A 27769-nucleotide genomic window follows, 5' to 3' on the forward strand; every position below is an offset into this window, starting at 1 on the left:
GGTCTTCCTCCTCCAGGATGTAGATTGGCCTTGTTAGGCGTTCCCTGCAGGGGCAAAGGGATATTCCTTATCTGTGTCCTCAGCACCTAGCACCGGGGGCGGGGGGGGGGGGCTGTGGTTAGTGAACGCGCGCTGAAGCGACCCAGAGGGAGGAGCTGTGGTTGCTGTGGAGAGGAGGACACCCCTGTCCCCAACCTGGACGCTTCGGGAATGAATCTCCTGCCGTGACCCAGCGAGTGTGCCAGTGGCTCTGCTGAGCCGGCTTCCCTCCCGCAGCGCCGGGCCTGGGAACCGCGCCTAAGTGGGTCCCGCGAAAGAAAAGGGGCGGAGGGGCACTCGGGGTTAGCAGCTCAGGACTGGGGGGAACGGATGGAAAGCCGTCCGCACTCCGCTGACAGCGCTCCTCAACTATTAGCTGTCACAACTGACGGAGTCCCCAAAGGCCAGAGCCGGCCTCTGGCTGACCAAGAGGGCACAGAGGGCCCGCTGAGCTCACTACGACGGCCGCACTTCTCTCTGCAGAGTCGGGGCTGCGGCTTATCAACCCCCCGGGCTCCGGGGCTGGGGGCGGATCCCCGGAGGGCAGGGAGAGTACACCGGGAAGGATGTGCTCCGCTGTGGGGTGGAAGCCGTTCTGCCGTGGAGCGGGGGCGGGTGTGGGGGAGGATCTGCCCCGGGCGGGGTGGGGAGCGGGTCCGCGGAGAGTGAGGCCTGCGCGGGGCGGGGGGGAGGGGGGGAGGCGGGGGGGCTAGTCTGAGGTCTGGGAAGGGCGCGGGTGGTGGGAGGTTACTGCCGGCGGAGGCTACCCCGGGAGAGCCCGCAGCCGCTCTTTTCCCGCTCTGTCCCCCGCCTGGCGGCCGCTGCCAACCTAACGCTGCGAAGTTGGGGAAGGAGCAGTCCGGCCCAGGGCAAGGTAGGCTCTGGCCCGAGCGCCCACCGGAGCACCCACGCCCGCGACAGCCCCGGGGCCTCTCCGCACCTCCCGCGCGGTGGCCTCTCCCAGTGCTGGGCCCACCGGCAGCGTGTCAACCCAGACAGCCCCTCGGGTTTCCTTTCTGGAATTTTTCTCTAGGCCCTTCGGTCAGGTTCCCTGGAGGTTCTGCTTTGTCCCGTCTGTCTTCTCCCCGGAAATCTCGGAGCGTCGTATGATCTCAGTCCGTTGCCCCGGACTCTTCACGCCCACATAAGGAGTCGAGTGGTGCCCAGGGGGTCTGTCTTCTCTAATCCCTGGGCCCCATTCTCTTTTCCATCCTATTTTCCTACAGAAAACTGTTGCTTTCTACCCTCCCAACTCTGCCTGAGGGAGTCCTCAAGAAGCCCATGATAAAGCTGAAGCCTATGGAAGCGACACAGATGTTTTACCGATTGCGGCGACTCTTGTTCAGAAAACATTAGTTGAGCATTCCTGTAATTCAGGCGCTGCTCCGGGTAGCCAGCACTCAGCCACGCCCCATGCAGAGTGCTTCCCTACGCTGGAAGCTGCGCTGCGCCCGGACTGGGCTAGGCCGCCCTGGTTCTGCCTACATCGGACCCGTAGAACTTTTGATACCTAAGGAAAGAGCATTTGCCCCTGGGTGAGCAGCATGAAGAAGATCAGTAGCCACACGAATGCTGAGTGTGTTCTGGGAGCTAATTAGATGGCGTCCTACAGTAGCAGAGAAGTAGAAAATTGGGATGGAGATAGAAATTGGCACCCAGCTACGGCTATGGAGAGAGTGCTACATTCCAGGGAGTGTTCTCTGATAAGCAGGGCTCATTCCTTACTAGTAGGAGGTCTCTCGCATATTTTGGAGAGATTATATTCTATTCTGTGAAATTTACTGGACTGAGGCTTGATCTTCTCTAAAATGTAACAGGGGTCAGAAAACCCAGTTACTATCAGGAGGCTCTTCGTTGCAGCTGCAACCCCCCCCCCCCCCACCTGGGTCTGTCGTGGATCCTGGTTCTGCCTTCTAGTGAGGCCACTTCTGTGCTGCTCACCCACCTCTGCAGGCAAGGCCTCACTCAGTTCCCACATCCTTCTCTGCCTCCAGGATGTCTGACTTCAGTTCTGTCCTCTCTGTTTAGCATGCTGGCCTTTTTGTTGAGACCTGTGAGCATCCTGTACCTGTCTTCAGGGTTATTGGTAACAGTTCAGTTTGGAGGAGACTTCTCACCCAGGTATGTTGGAGAAGGGTTGGGAAGTTCTCTTTGCACTGGAGGCATGCCTAGGGCCCCTGAAGGAAAGACCTTTTGGATTTGCCCAAACTGTGTGCCACATGGTAACATCTTGAGGACTTCATACACCTTCTTTGTCCTTGCAGGATGAATCAAGTTTCCCTGACTCCCTCCCACATAATAAATCGCAATGTGGGTCTGAAAGTTGAAGGCTCAAGCTTCACACTTGATGGCTTTCCTTTCCTGATCATAGCAGGTACTATTCACTATTTTCGGGTGCCCAGGGAGTACTGGAGGGACCGCTTGCTGAAGCTGAAGGCTTGTGGCTTCAACACTGTGACCACGTGAGTGTTGGCATCTAAGTAATTAGTTCAAGAATTTGTAGTCTTAATTTCTAGTTCTGAGACTTTATTAGACCAGTATAAGGGTTGACCCTTTTTGTATTTTCTTCACTATTCTTAGGATGTCTGAGTCTCCACTTGTTATCTCCAGAATATCCATTCTGTGGATAGAGCCTGCTCTGCTTGCTCTGAAAGGGCTCCCTTTAAACAGGCTGTGGCCTGCATGTAAAAGTCTAACTTTCAAAGGCATTGGTCGGTACAGATGGATGTAGGTCAGTGGTCCCTAACTACTGAAGGAATTCAGGCACAGAGAAGTCTCTCTCCTCCTTGGATATCCTCACTTGCTATAGGAATGATGAATCCTAGGATAGAATTCTGTTCCAGAAACCTTGGTCTTTGAAGATAGAGTTCACTGAGAATCAGGCATGGCGAGTAACAAAATTATCCTCATTCTACAAGCTGAAATTAACAAAAATTAGTAATTTCTTTCTAGGCTTCAAAGCTTGGAAAGTACTTATCCATTACTGTTTTGATATCAGTTTTAGCTGTATTCTCTTTTTCAGTGTTTTGATTTTTAAGATGTAGGTTTAGAAGAAAAAATATTTGAGTGGAATTTGATTTGGTGAATGATGGAAGTGATATTTATTTATTTTTAAAAAAATTTTTATTTTTTAATAAACATATAATATATTATTAGCCCCAGGGATACAGGTCTGTGAGTCACCAGGTTTACACACTTCACAGCACTCACCACAGCACATACCATAACCCCACCACCCTTTCCCGACCCCCTCCCCCCAGCAACCCTGTTTGTTTTCTGAGATTAGGAGTCTCTTATGGTTTGTCTCCCTCCTGATCCCATCTTGCTTCATTTATTCTTTTCCTAACCCCCCAAGCCCCCCACATTGCATCTCCACTTCCTCATATCAGGGAGATCATATGATAGTTGTCTTTCTCCGATTGATTTATTTCGCTAAGCGTAATACCCTCTAGTTCCATCCCCATAGTCCTAAATGGCAGGATTTCATTTTTTTGATGGCTGCATTATATATATATATATATATATATATATATGTATATGTACATATACATATGTACAATATATATGTATATGTATATTGTATGTATGTATGTATATGTATATATATATATCAAATATATATATGTACATATACATATATATATATATATCTCACATGGAAGTGATATTTAAAAGCATTTACCCTGGAAAGAACCTAGATGTCCATCAACAGATGAATGTATAAAGAGGACGTGGTATATATACACAATGGAATACTATGCAGCCATAAAAAGAAATGAAATCTTGCCATTTGTGACAACGTAGATGGAACTAGAGCGTATCATGCTTAGTGAAATAAGTCAATCGGAGAAAGACAACTATCCTATGATCTCCCTGATATGAGGAAGTGGTGATGCAACATGGGGGCTTAAGGGGGTAGGAGAAGAATCAATGAAACAAGATGGGATTGGGAGGGAGACAAACCATAAGTGACTCTTAATCTCACAAAACAAACTGAGGGTTGCTGGGGGGAGGGGGGTTGGGAGAAGGGGAGTGGGGTTATGGACATTGGGGAGGGTATGTGTTTTGGTGAGTGCTGTGAAGTGTGTAAACCTGGCGATTCACAGACCTGTACCCCTGGGAATAAAAATATATTATATGTTTATAAAAAATAAAAAATAAAAAATTTTAAAAAAAAGCATTTACCCTCTAAACTGTCATAATGCTTTTTACACATCACATCAAATATTTTTTTTCTTTTCATATATACATTCTTTTTAAAGGGTTTTAGGTTTACAGCAAAATTAAGCATAAAGTGTAGGTTGTTAATTAACAGTGGCCACTGAGAGTTTTTATTATGAATGGTGTTGAATTTTGTCAATACTTGGATCCTGTCTTCATTTCCTATAACATTAATATCGTAATTTTCTTCCTGAAACAAACATTTGCCAGATATGGAATTTGCGTGATACTATGTGATATAATGAGAAATATATACTCAGTCTTCATTCCCAGTTCTGCTACACAGCTTCTAGAATACTTGGACTTTCCTGAGTGAAAATGATCAGAAGAGCATTTTTTGTTACTCATAACAAGACTTTTTCAAGCATGTTCAAATTTATGTTAATGAAGTAACTTTTAGAAAGCCTCTCAGGATGAGGAAGAACTGGTTGCCAGGGAACTAAACTGCGTGATTGGAGAGTTGGAACTTTCAGCATCTGCCCCTACCAACTCTGACATCTAGAGAGGGGAGAGGGGCCAAAGGTTGAGTTAATTACCAATAACCAATGATTTAATCAACTATTCCTACATAATGAAGTCTCCATAAAACCCAACTGACAGAGAGATTGGCAAGCTTCCACGTTGGTGAGCACACTGAAGTGCTGGAAGTGTAGTGTGCCCAGAGCAGGCATGGAAGCTCCATTTACCTTTCCTATACTTTTTCCTATGCATCTCTTCTATCTGTTCCTGAGTTGTATCCTTTATAATAAACTGATAAAGCTAAGTGTTGCCCAGAGTTTTTTGAGCAGTTCTAACAAATTATCAAACTCGGAGAGGGGGCCATAGGAACCCCTGATTTGTAGGCTGTTGATCAGAAATACAGGGACTGGTATCTGAAATGGAAGAGTGAGGGGAACATCATGTGGGACTGAGCCCTTAACCTGTGGGGTTGTGCCAACTGAAGGCAATTAGTGTTAGAATTGAGTTAAATTGTAGGACACCTGGTTGGTACTGCTAGGAATTGGAGAATTGCTTGGAGTGGAAAAACCTACATATCTGGTGTCAGAACTATTGTGAGACAAAAATGAGACAAATTTTCCTTGAAACTGGCAATTTTTGTAGCACTTAAAAAAAATATTGTGCCACTTCCTTCTGGCCTCCGTAGAATAGGGTTATATTCCATGTCTCATAATTGACTATACTTCCAAGTGGGATTCCTCCCTAAGTAGAGCATAATTTCTCTCTGTCTGCTTCCAAATTTTTTCTTTTCTTTTTAGTTGTCTGTCTTCTTTCTTTTTTCTTTCTTTCTTTCTTTCTTTCTTTCTTTCTTTCTTTCTTTCTTTCTTTCTTTCTTTCTTTCTTTCTTTCGTGTTTCCATTAAAAAAAGACTTTAATTTTTAGAGTAAGTAGTTTTACGTTCAAACAAAATTAAGAAGAAGGCACAGAGATTTTCCATATCACACCAGCACCCACCAGTGCCAGGGCTTCCCTCATTGTCAAAATCTCTCATCAGAGTGGTCAGCAAACCTACACTGACACATCAGCAATCACCCAAAGTCCATAGTTTACAGTGTAGTTTACGTTTGGTGTTACATATTGTATGGGTTTGGACAAATGTATAAAGACACATATCCACCATTAATAACACCATAGAAAACAGTTTCACTGTCCTAAAAGTCCTGTGCTCCGCCGTTCATCTTCCTTCTCCACTAACTCCTGGCCACCATTGATCTTTTTACTGTCTCCATAGTTTTGCTTTTCGCAAAATGTCATGTAGTTGGAATCATACAGTATGTGGCCTTTTCAGATTGACTTCTTTCATACAGTAATATGCATTTAATTTTCCTCTTGCATATACTTTCATGGTTTGATCAGTTCCTTTTTCAGTGATGAATGATTTTCCATTGTGTGGCTGTATCATGTTTACTTATCCATTTACCTATTGAAGGACATCCTGCTTGCTTCTGAGTTTGGGCAATTATGAATAAAGCTGCGTGTCTATGTGCAGGTTTTTGTGTGGCCATGTTATCAACTCATTTGGGTATATACTTAAGATTATATGATAAAAATAGATTTAGTTTTATAAGAAACTGCCAAACTGTCTTCCAAACTGGCTATATCATTTTGCATTTTTAAAAAAGATTTTATTCATTTATTTGACATACAGAGGTCACAAGTAGGCAGAGAGGCAGGCAGAGAGAAAGGAGGAAGCAGGCTCCCCACTGAGCAGGGAGCCTGACGCGGGCCTCGATCCCAGGACCCTGGGATCATGACTTGAGCCGAAGGCTGAGCAGAAGGCAGAGGGTTTAACCCACTGAGCCACCCAGGCACCCCTCATTTTGCATTCTTATTATAAGTGACAGAATACATAAAAAAAGAGAGTTCCTATTGCCTCATAGCCTTGGGAGCAATTGGTGGTGTTATTGTTCTAGATTTTGGACATTCTAATAGGTGTGTAGTGGTATCCTCATTCTTTTTTTCTTTTTAAAATTTTATTATTTATTTGACAGAGAGAGATCACAAGTAGAGAGGCAGGCAGAGAGAGAGGGAAGCAGGTGCCCTGCTGAGCAGAGAGCCCGATACAGGGCTTGATCCCAGGACCTTGAGATCATGACCTGAGCTGAAGGCAGAGGCTTAACCCACTGAGCCGCCCAGGCACCCTGTGGTATTTCATTCTTATTTTAAAATGCGATACCCTAATGAGATAACATGTTGAGCATTTTTTCACATGCCCATTTTCCATTTGTATAGGTTTTTGATGAGTTGTCTGTTCAGATATTTATACATTTTACTTGCATGTTATTTTATTGTTGAGCTTCAAGAGTTTTGTATATTTTAGATAATAGATCTTTATGAGATAAATCTTTGGCAAGGGTTTTTCTCCCAGTCTGTGGCTTGTCTTCTTATTGTCTTGACAATGTCTTTTGCATAGCATGTTTTAAATTTTTAACGAGGTTCAACTTAATTATGTCATGCAATGTGCTTTTAGTGTTGTACCTAAAAAGTCATTGCCAAACCCAAGGTTATCTAGATTTTCTTCTATATTATCTTCTAGGAGGTTTATAATTTCATACTTTACATTTAAGTCTATGATCTATTTTTAGTTCATTTTCATGAAGGTTATAAAATCTGTATCTACATCATTTCTTGGTGTGTGCATTTCTTGGTTGTCCTGTTGTTGCAGCACCATTTTTTAAAAAGACTTCTTTTTTCTCTTTACTGTATTGTTTTTGCTCCTTTGTCAAAAATAAGTGGACTGTACATGTTTGGATATATTTCTACACTCACTATTCTGTTTCCTTGATCTACTTGTCTGTTCTTTCATCAGTGCCACACTTTTTAAAAATTTTTTTTAAATTTTTTATAAACATATAATGTATTTTTATCCCCAGGGGTACAGGTATGTGAATCGCCAGGTTTATACACTTCACAGCACTCATCATAGCACATACCCTCCCCAATGTCCATAACCCCACCCCCCCAAACCCCCTCCCCCCAGCAATCCTCAATTTGTTTTGTGAGATTAAGACTCACTTATGGTTTGTCGCCCTCCCAATCCCATCTTGTTTCATTCATTCTTCGGCTACCCCCTTAACCCCCCATGTTGCATCTCTACTTCCTCATATCAGGGAGATCATATGATAGTTGTCTTTCTCTGATTGACTTATTTCACTAAGCATGATACCCTCTAGTTCCATCCACGTCAATGCAAATGGCAGGCTTTCATTTCTTTTGATGGCTGCATAGTATTCCATTGTGTATATATACCACATCTTCTTTATCCATTTATCTGTTGATGGACATCTAGTTCTTTCCATAGTTTGGCTATTGTGGACATTGCTGCTATAAACATTCGGGTGCACGTGCCCCTTCAGATCACTACGTTTGTATCTTTAGGGTAAATACCCAGTAGTGCAACTGCTAGGTTGTAGGGTAGTTCTATTTTCAATATTTTGAGGAACCTCCAAGCTGTTTTCCAGAGTGGTTGCACCAGCTTGCATTCCCACCAACGGTGTAAGAGGGTTCCCCTTTCTCCGCATCCTCGCCAGCATCTGTCATTTCCTGACTTGTTGATTTTAGCCATTCTGACTGGTGTGAGGTGATATCTCATTGTGGTTTTGATTTGTATTTCCCTGATGCCGAGTGATATGGAGCACTTTTTCATGCGTCTGTTGGCCATCTGGATGTCTTCTTTGCAGAAATGTCTGTTCATGTCTTCTGTCCATTTCTTGATTGGATTATTTGTTCTTTGGGTGTTGAGTTTGCTAAGTTCTTTATAGATTTTGGACACTAGTCTTGTATTTGATATGTAGTTTGCAAATATCTTCTTCCATTCTGTCAGTTGTCTTTTGGTTTTGTTAACCAAAACCTTTTGCTGTGCAAAAGCTTTTGATCTTGATAAAATCCCAATAGTTCATTTTTGTCCTTGCTTCCTTTGCCTTTGGCGATGTTCCTAGGAAGATATTGCTGCAGCTGAGGTCAAAGAGGTTGCTGCCTGTGTTCTCCTCAAGGATTTAGATGGATTCCTTTCTCACATTGAGGTCCTTTATTCATTTTTAGTCTATTTTCATGTGTGCTGTAAGGAAATAGTGCAATTTCATTTTTCTGCATGTGGCTGTCCAATTTTCCCAACACCATTTATTGAAGAGGCTGTCCTTTTTCCATTGGACATTCTTTCCTGCTTTGTCGAATATTAGTTGACCATAGAGTTGAGGGTCTATTTCTGGGCTCTCTATTCTGTTCCATTGATCTATGTGTCTGTTTTTGTGCCAGTACCATGCTGTCTTGATGATGACAGCTTTGTAATAGAGCTTGAAGTCCGGAATTGTGATGCCACCAACTTTGGCTTTCTTTTTCAACATTCCTTTGGCTATTCGAGGTCTTTTCTGGTTCCATATAAATTTTAGGGTTATTTGTTCCATTTCTTTGAAAAAAAAAAAAAGGAAGGTATTTTGATAGGAATTGCATTAAATGTGTAGATTGCTTTAGGTAGCATAGACATTTTCACAATATTTGTTCTTCTAATCCAGGAGCATGGAACATTTTTCCATTTCTTTGTGTCTTCCTCAGTTTCTTTCATGAGTACTTTATAGTTTTCTGAGTATAGTTTCTTAGCCTCTTTGGCTAGGTTTATTCCTAGGTATCTTATAGTTTTGGGTGCAATTGTAAATGGGATTGACTCCTTAATTTCTCTTTCTTCTGTCTTGTTGTTGGTGTAGCGAAATGCAACTGATTTCTGTGCATTGATTGTATATTCTGACACTTTACTGAATTCCTGTACAAGTTCTAGCAGTTTTGGAGTGGAGTCTTTTGGGTTTTGCACATATAGTATCATATCATCTGCAAAGAGTGATAGTTTGACTTCTTCTTTGCCGATTTGGATGCCTTTCATTTCCTTTTGTTGTCTGATTGCTGAGGCTAGGACTTCTAGTACTATGTTGAATAGCAGTGGTGATAATGAACATCCCTGCTGTGTTCCTGACCTTAGTGGAAAAGCTTTCAGTTTTTCTCCATTGAGAATGATATTTGTGGTGGGTTTTTCATAGATGGCTTTGATGATATTGAGGTATGTGCCCTCTATCCCTTCACTTTGAAGAGTTTTGATCAGGAAGGGATGCTGTACTTTGTCAAATGCTTTTTCAGCATCTATTGAGAGTATCATATGGTTCTTGTTATTTCTTTTATTAATGTGTTATATCACATTTGATTGATTTGTGGATGTTGAACCAACCTTGCAGCCCTGGAATAAATCCCACTTGGTCGTGCTGAATAAGCCTTTTAATGTACTGTTGAATCCCATTGGCTAGTATTTTGGTGAGAATTTTCACATCTGTGTTCATCAGGGATATTGGTCTGTAGTTCTCTTTTTTGTTGGGATTCTTGTCTGGTTTGGGGATCAAGGTGATGCTGGCCTCATAAAGTGAGTTTGGAAGTTTTCCTTCCATTTCTATTTTTTGGAACAGTTTCAGGAGAATAGGAATTAGTTCTTCTTTAAATGTTTGGTAGAATTCCCCCGGGAAGCCGGCTGGCCCTGGGCTTTTGTTTGTTTGGAGATTTTTGATGACTGTTTCAATCTCCTTACTGGTTATGGGTCTATTCAGGCTTTCTATTTCTTCCTGGTTCAGTTGTGGTAGTTTATATGTCTCTAGGAATGCATCCATTTCTTCCAGATTGTCAAATTTGTTGGCGTAGGGTTGCTCATAGTATGTTCTTATAATTGTTTGTATTTCTTTGGTCTTCGTTGTGATTTCTCCTCTTTCATTCATGACTTTATTTATTTGGGTCCTTTCTCTTTTCTTTTTGATAAGTCTGGCCAGGGGTTTATCAACCTTATTAATTCTTTCAAAGAACCAGCTCCTAGTTTCATTGATTCTGTTCTATTGTTTTTTTGGTTTCTATTTCATTGATTTCTGCTCTGATCTTTATGATTTCTCTTCTCCTTCTGGGTTTAGGGTTTCTTTCTTGTTCTTTCTCCAGCTCCTTTAGGTGTAGGGTTAGGTTGTGTGCTTGAGACCTTTCTTGTTTCTTGAGAAAGGCTTGAACCACTATATATTTTCCTCTCAGGACTGCCTTTGCTGTGTCCCACAGATTTTGAACCATTGTGTTTTCAATATCATTTGTTTCCATGAATTTTTTTAATTCTTCTTTAATTTCCTGGTTGATCCATTCATTCTTTAGAAGGATGCTATTTAGTCTCCATGTATTTGGGTTCTTTCCAAATTTCCTCTTGTGATTGAGTTCTAGCTTCAGAGCATTGTGGTCTGAAAATATGCAGGGATTGATCCCAATCTTTTGATACCAGCTGAGACCTGATTTAGGACCCAGGATGTGATCTATTCTGGATAATGTTCTATGTGCACTGGATAAGAATATGTATTCTGTTACTTTGGGATGAAATATTCTGAATATATCTGTGATGTCCATCTGGTCCAATATGTCATTTAAGGCCTTTTTTTCCTTGTTGATCTTTTGCTTGGATGATGTGTCCATTTCAGTGAGGAGAGTGTTAAAGTCCCCTACTATTATTGTATTATTGTTGATGTGTTTCTTTGATTTTGTTATTAATTGGTTTATATAATTGGCTGCATAGATATTTAAAATTGTTAGATCTTCTTGTCGGACAGATCCTTTGAGTATGATATAATGTCCTTCCTCATCTCTTATTATAGTGTTTGTCTTAAAATCTAATTGATCTAATATAAGGATTGCCACCCCTGCTTTCTTCTGATGTCCATTAGCATGGTAAATTGTTTTTCACCCCCTCACTTTAAATCTGGAGGTGCTTCGGATCTGAAATGAGTTTCTTGTAGGCAACATATAGATTTTTTTTTTTTAATCCATTCTGATACCCTGTGTCTTTTGATTGGGGCATTTAGCCCATTCACATTCTCGGTAACTATTGAGAGATATGAATTAAGTGCCATTGTATTGCCTGTAAGGTGACTGTTACTGTATATTTTCTCTGTTCCTTTCTGATATACTACTTTTAGGCTCTATCTTTGCTTAGAGGACCCCTTTCAATATTTCCTGTAGAGCTGGTTTGGTGTTTGCAAATTCTTTCAGTTTTTGTTTGTCTTGGAACCTTTTTATCTCTCCTTCAATTTTCAATGATAGCCTAGCTGGATATAGTATTCTTGGCTGCATGTTTTTCTCGTTTAGTGCTCTGAATATATCATGCCAGTTCTTTCTGGCCTGCCAGGTCTCTGTGGATAAGTCTGCTGCCAATCTAATATTTTTACCATTGTATGTTACAGACTTCTTTTCCCAGGATGCTTTCAGGATTTTCTCTTTGTCACTAAGACTTGTAAATTTTACTATTAAGTTATGGGGTGTGGACCTATTCTTGTTGATTTTGAGGGTGTTCTCTGTGCCTCCTGCATTTTGATGCTTGTTCCCTTTGCCATATTGGGGAAATTCTCTCCAATAATTCTCGCCAATATACCTTCTGCTCCCCTCTGTCTTTCTTCTTCTTCTGGAATCCCAATTATTCTAATGTTGTTTCGTCTTATGGTGTCACTTATCTCTCAAATTCTCCCCTTGTGGTCCAGTAGTTGTTTGTCCCTCTTTTGCTCAACTTTTTTATTCTCTGTCATTTGGTCTTCTATCACTAATTCTTTCTTCTGCCTCATTTATCCTATCAGTGAGAGCCTCCGTTTTTGATTGCACCTCATTAATAGCTTTTTTGATTTCAACTTGGTTAGATTTTAGTTCTTTTATTTCTGCAGAAAGGGCTTTTATATCTTGCGAAAGGGTTTCCCTAATATCTTCCATGCCTTTTTTGAGCCCGGCTAGAACCTTGAGAATCATCAGTCTGAAATCTAGATCTGACATATTACCAATGTCTGTATTGATTAGGTCCCTAGCCTTTGGTGCTGCCTCTTGTTCTTCTTTTGTGGTGAATTTTTCCTCCTAGTCATTTTGTCCAGATAAGAGTATATGAAGGAGCAAGTAAAATACTAAAAAGGGTGGCAAAGACCCAGGAAAATATGCTTTAACCAAATCAGAAGAGACCCGAAATCATGGGCGGGAGAAAGGAGATTAAAAAGAGGTTCAGAAGAAAAAAAAAAAGAAACAATTAAAAAAAGAAAATGAATAAAGAAAAAATATAAAAAAGAAAAAAATATATATATTAGATAAACTAGTTAAAAAATGTTAAAAAAAGAAAAGGGTAAAAGTTTATAAAAGAAATTTAACAGAAGAAAAAGAAATTGAAGAAAAAACCCAACACAAATTAAATTAACTGCAAGAGTAATGAATCATGGGGAGAAAGCCATGAGTTCAGTGCTTTGCTTTCTCCTCTGGAATTCCGCTGCTCTTCTTGGTATTGAACCTGCACTCCTTGGTAGGTGAACTAGGTCCTGGCTGGATTTCTTGTTGATCTTCTGGTGGAGGGCCCTGTTGTAGTGATTCGCAAGTGTCTTTGCCCCAGTCAGAATTGCAGTGCTTTTACCAGGGACCAAGCTGAGTAATCCGCTCAGGATCGCTTTTGGGAGCCTTGTTCCCTGAACACTTTCCATAGAGTTCTGGAGGACGGGAATGAAAATGGTGGCCTCCTAGTCTCCGGCCCAGAGGAGCCGAGAGCTTGGGGCCCCACTCCTCAGTGCGCTCTCAGAGAAAAGCGCCCAATAACTCCCATCTCCCTGGCCTCTGGCCGCACTCCAAGCTCACCCAGGCTGTGACCGGTTCAAGGTAACCCTGAGCTGAGAGCTCACTCCTCGGCTCTGACTCTGTAGCCAGCTTCCCCATTCTAATACCTGTAAGCTCTGTGACACAGACACCCCCGATCCTTCTGTGACCCTGTGGGACCTGGGGCCACGCTGATCCTGTGTGGGCTTCACCCCGGTTTAGCGTCTAGAGTGATGTCCCTCAGCGGAACAGACTTTTAAAAGTTCCGATTTTGTGCTCCGTTGCTCCACCGCTTGCTGCTGCTTGCTGGGAGCCGGCCCCCCACTTCCCTCGGTCTATCTTCCCGTCGCTTTGGATTCGCTTCTCTGCCACTCCTTTCAGAAAGTGGTTGATTTACTGTTTCTAGAATTGCTGTTCTTCTTCTCTTCGATCTCCTGTTGGATTTATAGGTGTTTGCAATGTTTAGATAAGCTATCTAGCTGATCTCCTGCTACCTGATGTGGCCTCAGCCTACTATTTCTCCGCCATCTTGACTCCTCCCCTTCAGTGCCACACTATCTTGATTGCTGTAGCTTTATGGTGAGTTTTGAAGTTGAATAGTGTTATCTTTCCAGTGGTTCATTGCTCTTATGTAGGAAAATGATTAACTTTTGTATATTAACCTTGTTTTCTGAAATCTTGCTATTGATCACTTAGTAGTTCCAAGAGGGTTTTTTTTTTTTTTTTTTTGGTCTTTCGAATTTTTTTTCAGATATTTTATTTATTTATATATTTATTTGTCAGAGAGAGAGAGTGAGAGAGATAGCATGTGCCCAAGCAGGGGAGTGGCAGGCAGAGGAAAAAGGAGACCCTATTTAGCAAGGAGCTGGATGTAGGACTTGATCCAGAACTCTGGGATCAGGATCTGAGCCAGAGACAGCTATTCAACTGACTGAGCCACCCAGGCATTCCTCTTTTTAGTTTTTTAATAGACAATGTCACTAGTGAACAAAGAAGCTTTCATGTTTGTCTTCCCAATCTGTATACTTTTTATCTAATTTCTTACTTTATTGCATTAACTAGGCTTTCTGGTACAATGTTGAAAAGACCAGAGATAGGAGAAACTTCTGTTTTGTTCTTTTTTTTTTTTAAATTTTATTTATTTATTTGACAGAGAGATAGAGATGCCAAGTAGGTGGGGTGGGGGGGGGGGAGAAGCAGGCTCCACATTGAGCAGAGAGCCAGATGTGGGGCTCGATCCCAGGACCCTGAGATCATGACCTGAGCTGAAGGCAAAGGCTTAACCCACTGAACCACCCAGGTGCCCCTGTTGTTGTTGTTTTAAAGATTTTATTTATTTATTTATTTATTTATTTGACAGAGATCACAAGTAGGCAGAGAGACAGGCAGAGAGAGAATGAGAAGGGGAAGCAGGCTCCCTGCTGAGCAGAGAGCCCAATGCGGGGCTTGATCCCAGGACCCTGAGATCATGACCTGAGCTGAAGGCAGAGGCTTAACCCACTGAGCCACCCAGGCAGAGGCTTAACCCACTGAGCCACCCAGGCGCCCAAGCTTCTGGTTTCTTATGATTAAGTTTGTTGTTAGCTATAGGTTTGTTATAGCTATTCTTTATGAATTTGAGGCAGTTCTCTTTTCCTAGTTTACTGAGAATTTTTTGTCACGAATGGGTGTTGGATTTTCTCAAATGTTTTTTGTGCATCTATAGGTAAAATTATGTGAGTATTTTCTTCCTTAGCCTGTTGATGTGATGTATTGTATTAATAATTTTTCAATTTGAGTCTTCAGTTGACTGGATGAGCTCTATCCCATTACAGAGGGCAATCCATGTTACTCAGTCTACCAGTTCAAATGTTAATCTCTTCCAGAAACACTTATATACTGTTTGGTCAAGTGCTGGAGCACCTGATTGCCCAGTCAAGTCAACATGTAGGATTAACCATTACATCAGCTGTCTCTCATTCTAGTTTTTGGGACAGCAGTTTTCCCTGTGACCTGTCTTCTCTGATGGATAAGTGAGTTGTTGCTTTTCAAAGCTTCCAGCTTTTCAGCTTTGTTCTTATTGTGAGGATGGAAGTGACAGCTTTGAAGCTCTTTACCTCTTGGATCAGAAAGCAAAAGTCTTTTTGATGCCTTCTGTAAGTTAATGAAAAACTTGCTCACTTTTTCTTGTTTTCCTCATTAAAAGGCTTGGCCGAAATTACCTACTACCTTAATGGCAGTAAATATTCTCAATTCCATTTTTCCCTGTTCTTCTTCATTTAGTTTTATTTTAAAGTAATATTTGATTAAATCTTAACATTTGGATTATAAGAGTTCAGCTCAATGAATTTTGGTAAAGTGAACATACTTCTGTAACCAACCCCCAAAGCTTTGTAGTACACCAATGTCTCAGAAGCTCTACCACTCTCCTTACAGTCATGACCTTCTACCAAAAGATAACTACTACTCATTATTCTTGGCCTGTTTTTGAGTTATTGTAGTTTTCTTCTATAATCTCTTTTTTTAAAAAGATTTTATTATTTATTTGACAGACAGATCACAAGTAGGCAGAGAGGCAGGCAGAGAGAGAGGAGGAAGCAGGCTCTCTGCTAAGCAGGGAGCCTGATGCGGGGCTCTATCCCAGGACCCCGGGATCATGACCTGAGCCAAAGGCAGGGGTTTAACCCACTGAGCCACCCAGGCGCCCCTCTTCTATAATTTCTAATTTAATAAAATTTTATACTTTTATTCAAATAACCAATTTCTATTTTTTAATAAAATTTTCCATCAACTAGAGTTTGAAATTCCTTTGTAAACAATTTTGGCATTATATTCTAAAAGTTATTTTAATATCTTTTGCCATATTAGTTCTATTTCTCTTTAATTTCCAATTTATCATGCATTATTTTCCTGTTTTTTAGATCATTTTTTAGCTTTATTGAGGTATAACTGACAAATTAAATTGTAATTGATAATTAATTAGCTAATTAATTAATTTGAATAGCATAGTGTACTTAATGTTCCCTCTTTTGGAGACAATCTGAAGGTTATCTGGTACTTTGGTATAGAAAGGATTTGGTCCCATATCTTACTGGCTTAAGACACTGAAAGGCAAATAAAGTTGGTAGTTCAGACGTGTGTGGTCTGGAGTGGAGTAGGAGGTGGATAGGGTGATAATTTAAGATAAATGAGCAGAACTTGGATGTGGGCTCCACTTCTTGTTCACAGAGGTAGTTTGTCCTGGGTAGGTGCTGGGGCAGCTGAAGGCACCTTTTACTCCTCAGGCTGGGTAAACCTTGATGGGTGGTTTCATCTGCTCAGTCTGCCAGCTCATTGCTCCAGAACCACAGCTGGAACTTTCTCTGGGTCCTTTCCACAGAGTTTCTGGTGTGGATGACTCTCTTGTTGATGTGGATGATAAAGTCTCCACAGTGGTGCCAGGGGTGGCCTTAACTGAGTTGGTGCGGACCATGTTGGGGCCTTCCTAGATGATGGCATTGTAGACCATGATCATTATAGGGCCAAGCTCCTGTAGCTGTGGAGGGCCCGGTAGAAGGGTTCCTCTGCAGACTATAGGTCATAGTAGTACTCAGCAAGGATGCTCTCTGGAACCTGCAGCGTCTTTTATTTATTTATTTTTTTAAAGATTTTATTTATTTACTGGAGAGAGAGAGAGAGAGCGAGCATGAGAGGGGAGAGGGTCAGAAGGAGAAACAGACTCCACACTGAGCAGAGAGCCCGATGTGGGACTCGATCCCAGGACTCCAGGATCATGACCTGAGTGGAAGGCAGTTGCTTAACCAACTGAGCCACCCAGGTGCCCTTGAACCTGCAGCATCTTTATCCCCAGCTTGAAGCCTCTCCTCTCAAAGTCCTGGTCCTTTCCCTGATGAGTTACTTTCACACCCCATGTGGCTTCACTCTGACCAAACTCCACTCTCAGGTCCAGGAGAACCCTCCTGAACTGAGGTGCACGAGTAGGCTCAGCCTGGGCAGTTGCATCACACATATGCTCCATAGTGGAATGCTCCTGAAGAGGCCACCTTGCCACTGGCTGAACACTGTGAGTAATATTCTTCTTGATGTCAGAGTCCCCCTTCCCCCAAAGGGAGCAACTGTAATATATTTAAAGTATACCATGTGATGATTTAATATATGTACACATTGTGAAAGAATTCCAACCTATAATCTACTTAACACATCCGTGACTTACATATTTATCTTTGTTTGTTTGTTCTGGTGAGAACACTTAATTCCTACTCCCTTAACAAATTCAGTTACACAATATAGTATTATCAGTTATAGTTACCATGTTATACATTAGATCCACAGACTTTATTCATCTTATAATTGAAAGTTTGTATCCTTGTACCAATCTCTCCCCATTTCCCCTTACCCTCAGGCCCTGGAAGGCACCACCATATTTTGTTTCTATGAGTTAATTTTTTTAAAAAAGATTTTATTTATTTATTTATTTAATATTTTCTTTTCTCTCTTTCATTTTTTTTGTGGTCTGTATATTTTTAAAATTTAATTTAATTTAATTTTTTTTCAGTGTTCTAAAATTCATCATTTATACACCACACCCAGTGCTCCATGTAATATGTGCTCCCCTTAATACCCACCACCAGGCTCACCCCATTTTATTTATTTATTTGAGAGAGAGAGAGAGAGAGATTAAGAGAATGAGTGGAAGGAGGGGCAGAGGGAAAGGCAGACTCCCTGCTGAGTTTAGACCCCCCCCCCCCCCGCCCAATGTGGGACTCTATCCCAGGACCCTGGGATCATGATCTGAGCCAAAAGCAGATGCTTAACCGACTGAGCCACCCAGGTGCCCCTTTTGTTTGTTTGTTTGTTTTTGTTTGCTTTTTAAAGGATTTTTTAAAAGTTTTTTTTTTTTTAAAGATTCTACATATAAGTGATACCATCTAGTATTTTTCCTTTGCTGTCTTTTCTTTCACTTAGCATAATGCCCTCCAGAGTGATTTAAATTGTCACAAGTGACAGGGCTTTCCTTCCTTTTTTTTTTAAGACTAAAACATATTCCTGTATATGTGCATGTGTTTGTGTTTCACATTTTCTCAATCCATTTATCTGTCATCAGACACTTAGGTTGTTTCTATACCTTGGTTAGTGTGAATAATGACACTATGAGCATGGGAGTACAGATATTTCTTTGAGGTAATGATTTTATTTCTTTTGGCTGTATACCAATTTGAAATAGGATTGAATCATATGATAATTCTATTTTTAATTTTTGGAGGAAACTCCATACTGTTTTCCATGGTGGCTGAACCAACTTATACACCAACTTATTCCACCAACAGTGCTATAAGTATTCCTTTTTTTCCACATCCTTACCAACCTTTGTTATATCTTGTCTTTTTGATGATAGACATCCTAATAGCTGTGAGGTAATATCTCATTGTGGTTTTGATTTGCATTTTTCTGATGATTGGGGATGTTGAATATCCTTTCATGTACATGTCGTACATTTATACATCTTCTTTGGAAAAAATGCTTACTTATACAGTTTCTTTGTCCATTTTTAAATTGGATTATTTGTTTTTTGCTCTTGAGTTGTGTGGTATATTTTGGATGTTAACCTCTAATCAGCTTTTGCAAATTTCATTAGATTTGCAGGTTTGTAAATATATTCTTCCATTCCTTAGATTGCCTTTTCATCCTGTTGCTGGTTTCTATAACTGTGTAGACCTTTTAGTTTGAAGTAGTCCATCTTGTTTATTTTTGGTTTTATTGCCTAGGCTTTTGGAGTCAAATTCAAAAAAATCATTGCCAAGATTGATGTCAAGGAGCTTACCCTTGTTTTTTTCCCAGCACTTCTAAACATTTAGGTCTGTAATATATTTTGAGTTAGTTTTTGTGTGGTGTGAGATAGAGGGCTAGTTCATTAATTTGCATATGGCTGTCTAGCTTTCCCAACACCATTTAAGAGACTCTTCTTACCTCATTGTATATTATTGACTGTTTTGTCATAAATTAATTGACTATATGGGCATGGGTTTATTTCTGGACTCTCTTTACTGTTCCATTCACCTATATGTCTGTTTTTATGCCAATTCTATACTGTTGGGATTACTACAGCTTTATAATATAATTTGACATCAGGAATTGTTATGCCTCCAGCTTTGTTCTTTCTCAAGATTACTTTGGCTATTCAGTGTCTTTTGTAGTTTCATACAAATTTTATTTATTTATTTTTTAAATTTCTGTGAAAAAAGCTGTTGTAGCTTTGATAGAGATTGCACTGAATCTGTAGATTCTTTTGGTTGGTATGGGCATTTTAACAACATTAATTCTTCCAATCCTAGAGTATGGAATATCTTTCCATTTTTTTAAAAGATTTTATTTATTTATTTGACAAAGAAAGAGATCACAAGTAAGCAGAGAGACAGGCAGAGAGAGAGATAGGGAAGCAGGCTCCTTGCTGACTAGAAAGGCCAATGAGGGGCTCAATCCCAGGACCCTGAGATCGTGACCCGAGTCTAAGGCAGTAGCTTAACCCACAGAGCCACCCAGGTGCCCCTATATTTCCAGATAATCATGTTGTTTAATTTCTACATATTTGTGAATTTTCCAGTTTTTTTTCTCTCAAAATTGATTTCTATTTTCAGACCATTATGGCAGAAAAGATGCTTGGAATGATTTCATTTTTCTTGAATTTATTAAGACTTGTTTTATGGCCTAATATGTGATCTATCCTGGAGAATGCTCCATGTGCACTTGAGAAGAATGTGTGTTCTCTGCTGCTATTGGATAGAGTGTTCTATATTTGTCAAATAGGCTCATTTGGTCTAATGTGTAGTTCAAGTCCAGTGTTTCCTTATTGGTTTTATGTCTGGATGATCTACCTGTTGTTGAAAGTGTGGTATTGAATTAAATCATTTTTTAAGGATCCTGAATTCATTTCCAAAGTTTTTATATAAAGTTCTATATCTAAATTCGTAAATTCCTAATTTGCTCTCTTTTTTTTCCTGAATATATAAAGCTATCACTGTAGAGTCTTAAAATTCATATTTCCATTTTACTCTTCTTACCTTTGTACTATATTGTGTCATAGGCTTTGTTATGAGCTACAGAATTCATGGTACATTATTATTTTACTGCTTTGAACATCTAGTTATATTTGAAAGGAATTTAAAGTGATAAAATATCTTTTTTATTTACCACATATTTATCATTTTTAGTACTCTTCAAGACCTTTGTATAGATTATAATTTCCATGTTGTATTTCCTTCTGTGGAAGGACTTCCTTTGACATTTCTTGTAGTGGAAGTCTGTTAGTAATGAATTCTTTTAGCTTTTGTTTTCTTGAAAATTGATTTTTTCATCTTCTATTTTGAGGGATAATTTCACTGAGTATAGGTAGAATTCTAGGTTGACATGGTTTAATTTTGTTTTCATTTTTTAATTTCAGTATCTTAAAATGTTTCTTCATTTTCTCCTGACCTGCACATTATCTGATGACAAATCTGCTTCTTATCACACCTCCCCTTTGTTTGCATTTAAGATTTTCTCTCTTTCTTTGGTTTTTAACAATTTGATTCTTATTTGCTTGGGTGTAGATTTTTTTCCCCTAAATTCTGCTTGTGATTCACTGAAATTCTTGAATCATGTAGGTTTATAGATTTCATTAAATGGTAAAATTGTGGCTCTATTTCAACTACTATTTTTGCCTCCCCCCTTTTTTCCCCGGAGTGCAATTCCATGTATGGTAGACTTCTTGGTGAGAAAGCATAGGTCACTGATCCTGTATTCATTTTTATTTTTAGTTTTCCTTTTTTCTACTTTCCATTTTGGATAGTTTCTTTTGTTCTGACCATTTATTCTGTTGTATGTACTCTGTTATTAGTCTCAGCCAATGTGTTTTTAATCTCTGCTATTAATAGTATCAAGTATTTTTTATTGCAGATGCTATTTTTTAAAATTTAGAAGTTCCATGTGAGTCTTTTTAGTATCTTCTATTTTTCTCCTTATCATGGTTATGCATTCCATTACTTATTAAAGATATGGTACATACTTGTTATACCTTTTTAGTATTTTATTTTTCTGCTCCTTTCATCCTATATGTCCTTTCTGGGATTGTTTCTATTGCTTGATTTTTTTTTTCTGCTTTGTGTCACATTTTTCCGATTTTGCATTCCTAGTAATTTTCTTAATGTATCCCAAGTATTGTGAATCTTGTTTTGTTGTTTGCTGGATTTCATTTTATTCATTCAAAAGTTCTATAAACTTTTCAGCTCTTGCTGATTTCTATTTTATGGTTAATGGGTTTTTCTTTTTTGCTATTATAGATATGGATTTAAATTTTCATATATTTTCATTAGTATTAAAAAAAAGAAATTTGTGGTTCCACCTCAGAGGGTGTTACATATATATTTATCTACCTGAAGTTCAGCATCAAGGAACGCTATTGGCTGCTTGGATCTGCACTGGGGATTTGAAGGATGAAAAATTTTTTTTAAGGTTTTGTTATTTATTTGACAGAGAGAGACACAGTGAGAAAGGGAACACAAGCAGGGGGAGCAGAAGAGGAGAAGCAGGCTTCCTGCTGAGCAGGGGGCTCCATGCAGGGCTCAATGTGGGGCTCATCCCAGGACCCTGGGATCATGAACTGAGCAGAAGGCAGATGTTTAATGACTGAGCCACACAGCCTCCCCTGAAGGAGTAAATTTTTAAGCTAATACAAAGTTCACTCACACACAGAGTCTTGGCTATTGAAATCTTCAATTTCCTTCACAGTAGAGATAGGCCAGGTGCTATATTAAAACTGGAGGAATCAATATGGAATAAGGTCAAATAAGGTAAAATATTTTTATATTTCTCTTTTTTCCACTGCAGGCATATTCCCTGGAACCTTCACGAGCCAAGAAAAGGCTGGTTTTATCTTACTGCAAACCTGGATTTCACGTATGTCTTAGTGCTGTGGTTGCTTCTTTCCATGGATTGAAGACAGGGGCTAGACTCTGGGATCAGATGAACAAATGCACCTTACTTTCTGTTTGGGAAATGATCAGGAAGCTCTGATAATTCTTTTCCCTGGTTTGAAGCCCTCTTGAGCAGTGAATCTGTTATTTGCAATAGAGCGTAGAGCTTAGTGTTTTTGGTGTATTTTATTTACAGTGTGGTTTAGGAAGTCTGCATCTTAAGTGCTGCAGTTTTAATCTATTATGAAGAACCTGCTGTCTCAGTTATAAGAGGATATTTCTGGATGATAGTTTACAAGATTTCTATTATATAGCACAGAGTATACATGGTCCCAAACTTACAACATTTTGACTTACAATGTTTTGACTTTATGATGGTATGATAGTGATATTCATTTAGTAGAAACTGTACTTCAAATTTTGAAGTTTGGTCTTTTTTCAGGCTAACAATATGTTGTACTATACACTTTTATGATACTGAACAGCACCGGCTAACAATAGTTCCCAGTCAGCCTTGCAATCATGAGGGTAGACAGTGATATACTTACAACCAATCTGTACCTATACAACCATTCTGTTTTTTCATTTTGAGCTTAGTAGTCAGTAAATTACAGGAGATATTCAACACTTAAAAAGGCTTTGTGTTAGATGATTTTGCCCAGCTGTAGGCTAATGTAAATGTTCTGAGCACATTGTAGAGTAAGTTAAACTAAGCTATGATATTCAGCAGGTTAGGTGTATTAAAATGCATTTTTTTACTTAAAATATTTTCAACTGATGATGGGTTTGTTAGGAAGCAACCCAATAGTAGTAAAATACATGTAGCAAATCTTCAGGAAGATCTATAATTGTTTATTCAAAAATATGTATTAGCTATCTGCTAGAGTTTAGACATTGTCTTTGGTGCAGGGATAGACAGATAATACTCTTTGTACTCTTAAGACTAAAGATTCCCTATAGAGAAGGAGACAAATATTATACTAAAACCACACAACCCAATTTATGGGAACAGATCAGGAAAGGTAACAGTGAAGTTATAGCTGAAGTAATTAAAATGTTGAGTAGGAGATTGCTAGAGGGGACTGAGTGGAATTTTAGGAAGAAGGTCCAGCAAGGGCAAAGTCAGAGATGTGAGAGAACATTTTTAAGTTAATTAAGGTGACGTTAGCTGCTATAACAAGTAAGCTTCAATGTCTTTAACAATAAAGATTTTTTTTATTTAAGTAAAATCTAAAATAGGTATTCCTGGTAAGCATTATGTCTCTTTTCCAAGAAATAATTGAAAGATTCAGGATCTTTCTATATGTGACTTCACCATCTTCATATAGCTTCCAGGCTGCTACACTGCATCAAGTCAGCGGTGGAAGAGAGAGAAGGAAGAATCTTTTTAGGAAATCAGAACACATTGCTTGTGTTCACATTCTGTTGGCTTGAAGTCAGTCACATAGCAACACCACCTCAATGCATGCGAGGCTGAGATATGCAGTTGAGCTGTATGCCCAGGAAGAAAAGGGAATGGCTTTGGTGATTAACCTTCTGCCATACATTCTATTTTCTGGGAACTCAGATAATGCTGTCTGGTTCTCCTATTAGTTTAACTAGAGATAATGCCAAAAAATGAAGCTGAATAGATAGTAGTAGATAGTAGAACACAGCTTGCCTTTATATTTACTATGCTTCACCATTTGGAATCTTTTCTGAAGTCATTGGGAGTCATTTGAAGAATTTTAATTTGGAAAGTTTGTATGTACATTTAGAAAGATTGTACCAGCAGTATTTTCAAGAGGCAGTATAATAATATAGTAGTTGATATTTCATTTCTGGAAGCTCTCTGATTGTACTTTTAGTTCTTCCATTTTCTGAGAATATGACCTTTAGGAAGCTCCAACTTATTTAAGCTTTTATTTAAGCTTTATTTAAGCTTTTTATTTCATTGTAAAATGGAGATGATATTGATACTTATCTCACTGAACTGTGAAATAAAATAATAGTCTTAAAGAAGGCTATAGTGCCAGATGCTGATACAAGGTAAAAATTAACTCCTATTTTTGTTGTTGATGATGATTATTGATGGGACTGGAGAAGCACTGGAAAAAGGTAAGAAGAAGGAAGGAAAGCAGTCAGAAAACCACTGTCGTAACTCAGGTGTGAAATAATGAGTGCTTTAATAAATGTAGTGGTACTAGAAATTAAGAGGAGTTTCATATTTGAAAACATTAAGTTGGAGGAATAAACATGATTTGGTGACTGACTGAGAGTAGGAGACATAGAAGAAGGAGGAACAAGGTTTGTAAGAATCTGCCTTAGCATGGCTTTCTTGCATGGTGGGGGCAGATGCATGGTGAGTAGTAGTCTTCTGGACTTGTTTTCTAGAAACATGAATGAGCCCCTTTGTAAGTCAGTGTACGGCTCCATGTCTCTCTGGTTCATGCCACCTACAAAGACTTTTGTAGATGAGGCTGGGAGTTCCACCCATTCTAACCTCAGAAGAGAACTCAGTGATTCCAGTCTCAGCCTGAATAATAAATGATCCTTATTGCTTCGCTTCCCAGGACTTTTATAGCCATGGCTTCGGAGGCAGAGCTGTGGGTAATTCTGTGTCCAGGCCCTTATATCGGTAGCGACTTAGACCTTGGAGGCTTACCCAGGTAAGTTGCTCTCTGAGGCCCCTGACCATGACTCCATATGGGCCCCTAGTACATACAAATGCAAGTTAGAGCAAAGGGTTTTGCTGGTTTTCTGTGTACATTTTTAACCTATACTATTTTCCCATTTAATGACATAGAAAATAAACTTCGATTTATTGGGATTTATGTAGTATTTTTTTTCTATAAACTTCCATCACAATTCTGCAGTGTAAATAAGATAGAGCATTTTTTTTTTTATTTTAGTAAAAACTAGTGGCTGCCACATAAGCAATACCTTTGTAAGTTCTAGTTTTTGTGATGGAGGTACAAGTAGTAAGAAATTGGGTCAATTATCTCTTTTTAAAAAGGGGTATTCCCTCTTGGTAACTTCCAATCATTTTTTATTGTAGTAAAATACACATAACATAAAAACTTACCATTTGAAAGTGTACAGTTTTGTGACAATTAACTACATCAAAAATGTTGAACAACCATCACCACTGTCTAGTGCCAGATTTCTTTGTCACCTGAAAAGGAAGCCCTATGTCCAGTCAACTCCCATTATTCCTTCCCCCAGCCCCTGGCAACCACCAGTTTGCTTTCAGACCCTGTCAGTTTGCCTATTCTGTATATTTCATATAAATTGAATTAGAGAATATGTGACCTTTTGTAACTGGCTTCTTTGCTTTGCATAATGTTCTCAAGGTTCCTCTGTGTTGTAACAGGTAGAGTTCTTCAATCCCATTTTATGGCTAAATAATATTCCATCAAAGAGCATTTTTTAAAAACTTTGAAACAACTTTACAAAGTCTCACTCCAGACTAGGGGTTTGTAAAACTTTTCTGTAAAAGGCCAGATAATAAATACTTTCTGTTTTGAGAGCCACATACATAGTCTGTTATGACTACTCAATCCTGCTCCTGTAGCATGAACACAGCTGTGACAACATGTAAACAAATGGATCTGGCTGTGTTCCAATAAAACTTTATTTTGGAAATAGACATTGGCTCTGATTTGGCCTGTGGGCTGCAGTTTGATTTCGGGGCTCTGGATCATTTCATCAGTACACAACTCTGATGTGGTTAAGGTGCTGAGCTATTTGCAGCTAGAATGCAGATTGCTTTTTTAAAGATGGATTAAGATCTGGCAATATACTGTTCTAGTGTGGCTGTCCTTGTTTTCCAACCTCATGCTTGAGCATTTCTTATTCCTGTTTCCCACCACAAGAGTAATTCTTACCTTTTCAATCCTAGCTGGTTACTCCGGGACCCAAAAATGAAGCTGCGAACAACTTACAGAGGCTTCACTAAAGCAGTGAATCACTATTTTGATAAGATAATTCCCATGGTAGTACAACTCCAGGTAAATCCAAATTCACCATTCTTATGACCAAGAGAAGTAATTGCTTCAGCTGATTTCCTGGATAAAGTTAGCCTATTTTCTATCACACAGAAGCAGGAAGTGCATATATAGCAGTTCGTTCCAATTCCTTATTTAAGAAATACCAGGTTTTTATTACCTTGCTTTTCTGCCTGTTTCCTATCTGCTGCCAACTGGAAGCCTTTTCTCTGGCAGTGGACTTGAAACTGGACTCTGTATATTTTTGTTTTCTCTTTCCCATTGTATCTTTGCCCTCAGTCACCATAAATGGGAAATTAATGGTAGTCCTCAAAATGTCTAAATATGGCTTCTAAAGGTAACGACTTGTCAGTCCTTCACACATAATAGATTAGATGGGTGACCTTAAGTCAGCGATTTTGTAAAAGTTGAAATTTATTTGTTTTTTAACATCCCTCCACCACAATAAAGCCATGATGCCAAACATAATCATTGTTTAGTGGTACTATATTTCTAAAATGGCTGGAAAACAAAAACAAACAAACAAAAAAAAGGACTATAAACCAGATAGAAAATGAACAAAGGGAGAGAACAAAAATTTAACATCTATTAGGCATCAAGATTTCTGTGAGGCAATCAACAATTACCTTGCATATTTCACTGCCACAGTAATCATTTGAAGGAGATGTTATCATAGATTAAATGGAGGAAATGACAAACTTGTATGTGGGTAGGAGAGGGCTTCACAGAATGTGAATCTGAATTTACTATGGAGAGTTGGTTCTTAACACTGTGAGTATCTCAGTTGATCAGACTCAAGAAAGCTATTAAAACTACTAAGTGACTAAAGAGAATCTGTGTGCCATTTGGGGAATGTGGAGATAATCCTTCAAAAAGATTAGAGCTATGCTATCCAGTACAGTAGCTATATATATGCTTTAATTTGATTTAATTAAAATCAAATAAAATTTAAAAATAATTTTCTCTTTTATACTAGACACATTTTTAGTGCTCAGTAGGCATGTGTGGATACCTACCATATTGGGCAATGCAAACACAGAAATATTCATTATCAGAAAGTTCTGCAGGACATCATTGTACTAGCCCACCCCAAATCAGACTTCTCAGTCTTGCAACTCCTGGAAAACTAAATTAATAATCAGAACTTTGCTTAGTTAACACAAAATCAGGGTCTGAGGCAGTTTGGAGGCCTTAAAAGCATTTTATAATGGTGTTATAAATCAACACTTGCAATGAGTAGCTGCCTTTTAGAACTTCTAGTTGTATTGATCTGGTTCTGGATCTCTGGCTAATTCAGGTACTGTCAATATCTGGATCTTCCCTCTTTCTTCATCTATTCTATAACCTGCTAGATTCATAATTGGATAGATGGGAAAGGGGAAGAGAGAAGCAGGTTTTGAAAAAGTTTTTCAGTGTTTGTTAGCAGAAGATGACATTTACATTTTTCAATGTTTGTCAGCAGAGGATGACATTTAAAGGTTTGAGAAACAC

The 27769-nt window shown here is 39.3% G+C and overlaps 1 protein-coding gene across 3 annotated transcripts in view; it reads left to right on the top strand.

The window, feature by feature from the left end:
- Positions 1-766: 766 nt before the first annotated feature.
- The window catches only part of LOC116599262 (beta-galactosidase-1-like protein 2), an 81253-nt gene continuing 54250 nt past the window's right edge, over positions 767-27769 (top strand). Inside the window, exons 1-6 of one of the 3 annotated variants that reach the window (XM_032359045.1) lie at positions 767-1184; positions 2068-2160; positions 2304-2501; positions 22207-22275; positions 24845-24940; positions 26173-26281. In XM_032359045.1, the coding sequence (XP_032214936.1) occupies positions 2069-2160; positions 2304-2501; positions 22207-22275; positions 24845-24940; positions 26173-26281 (564 nt within the window). In that variant the 5' untranslated portion in view covers positions 767-1184; position 2068. Of the gene's footprint in view, positions 1185-2067; positions 2161-2303; positions 2502-22206; positions 22276-23744; positions 23817-24338; positions 24438-24844; positions 24941-26172; positions 26282-27769 lie in introns of those variants that run through there. The other 2 variants (XM_032359046.1, XM_032359047.1) reach the window with 2 other exon arrangements.

The sequence above is a fragment of the Mustela erminea genome, chromosome 9 (genome assembly GCF_009829155.1).
Source record: "Mustela erminea isolate mMusErm1 chromosome 9, mMusErm1.Pri, whole genome shotgun sequence".
In the NCBI taxonomy this organism is placed as follows: domain Eukaryota; kingdom Metazoa; phylum Chordata; class Mammalia; order Carnivora; family Mustelidae; genus Mustela; species Mustela erminea.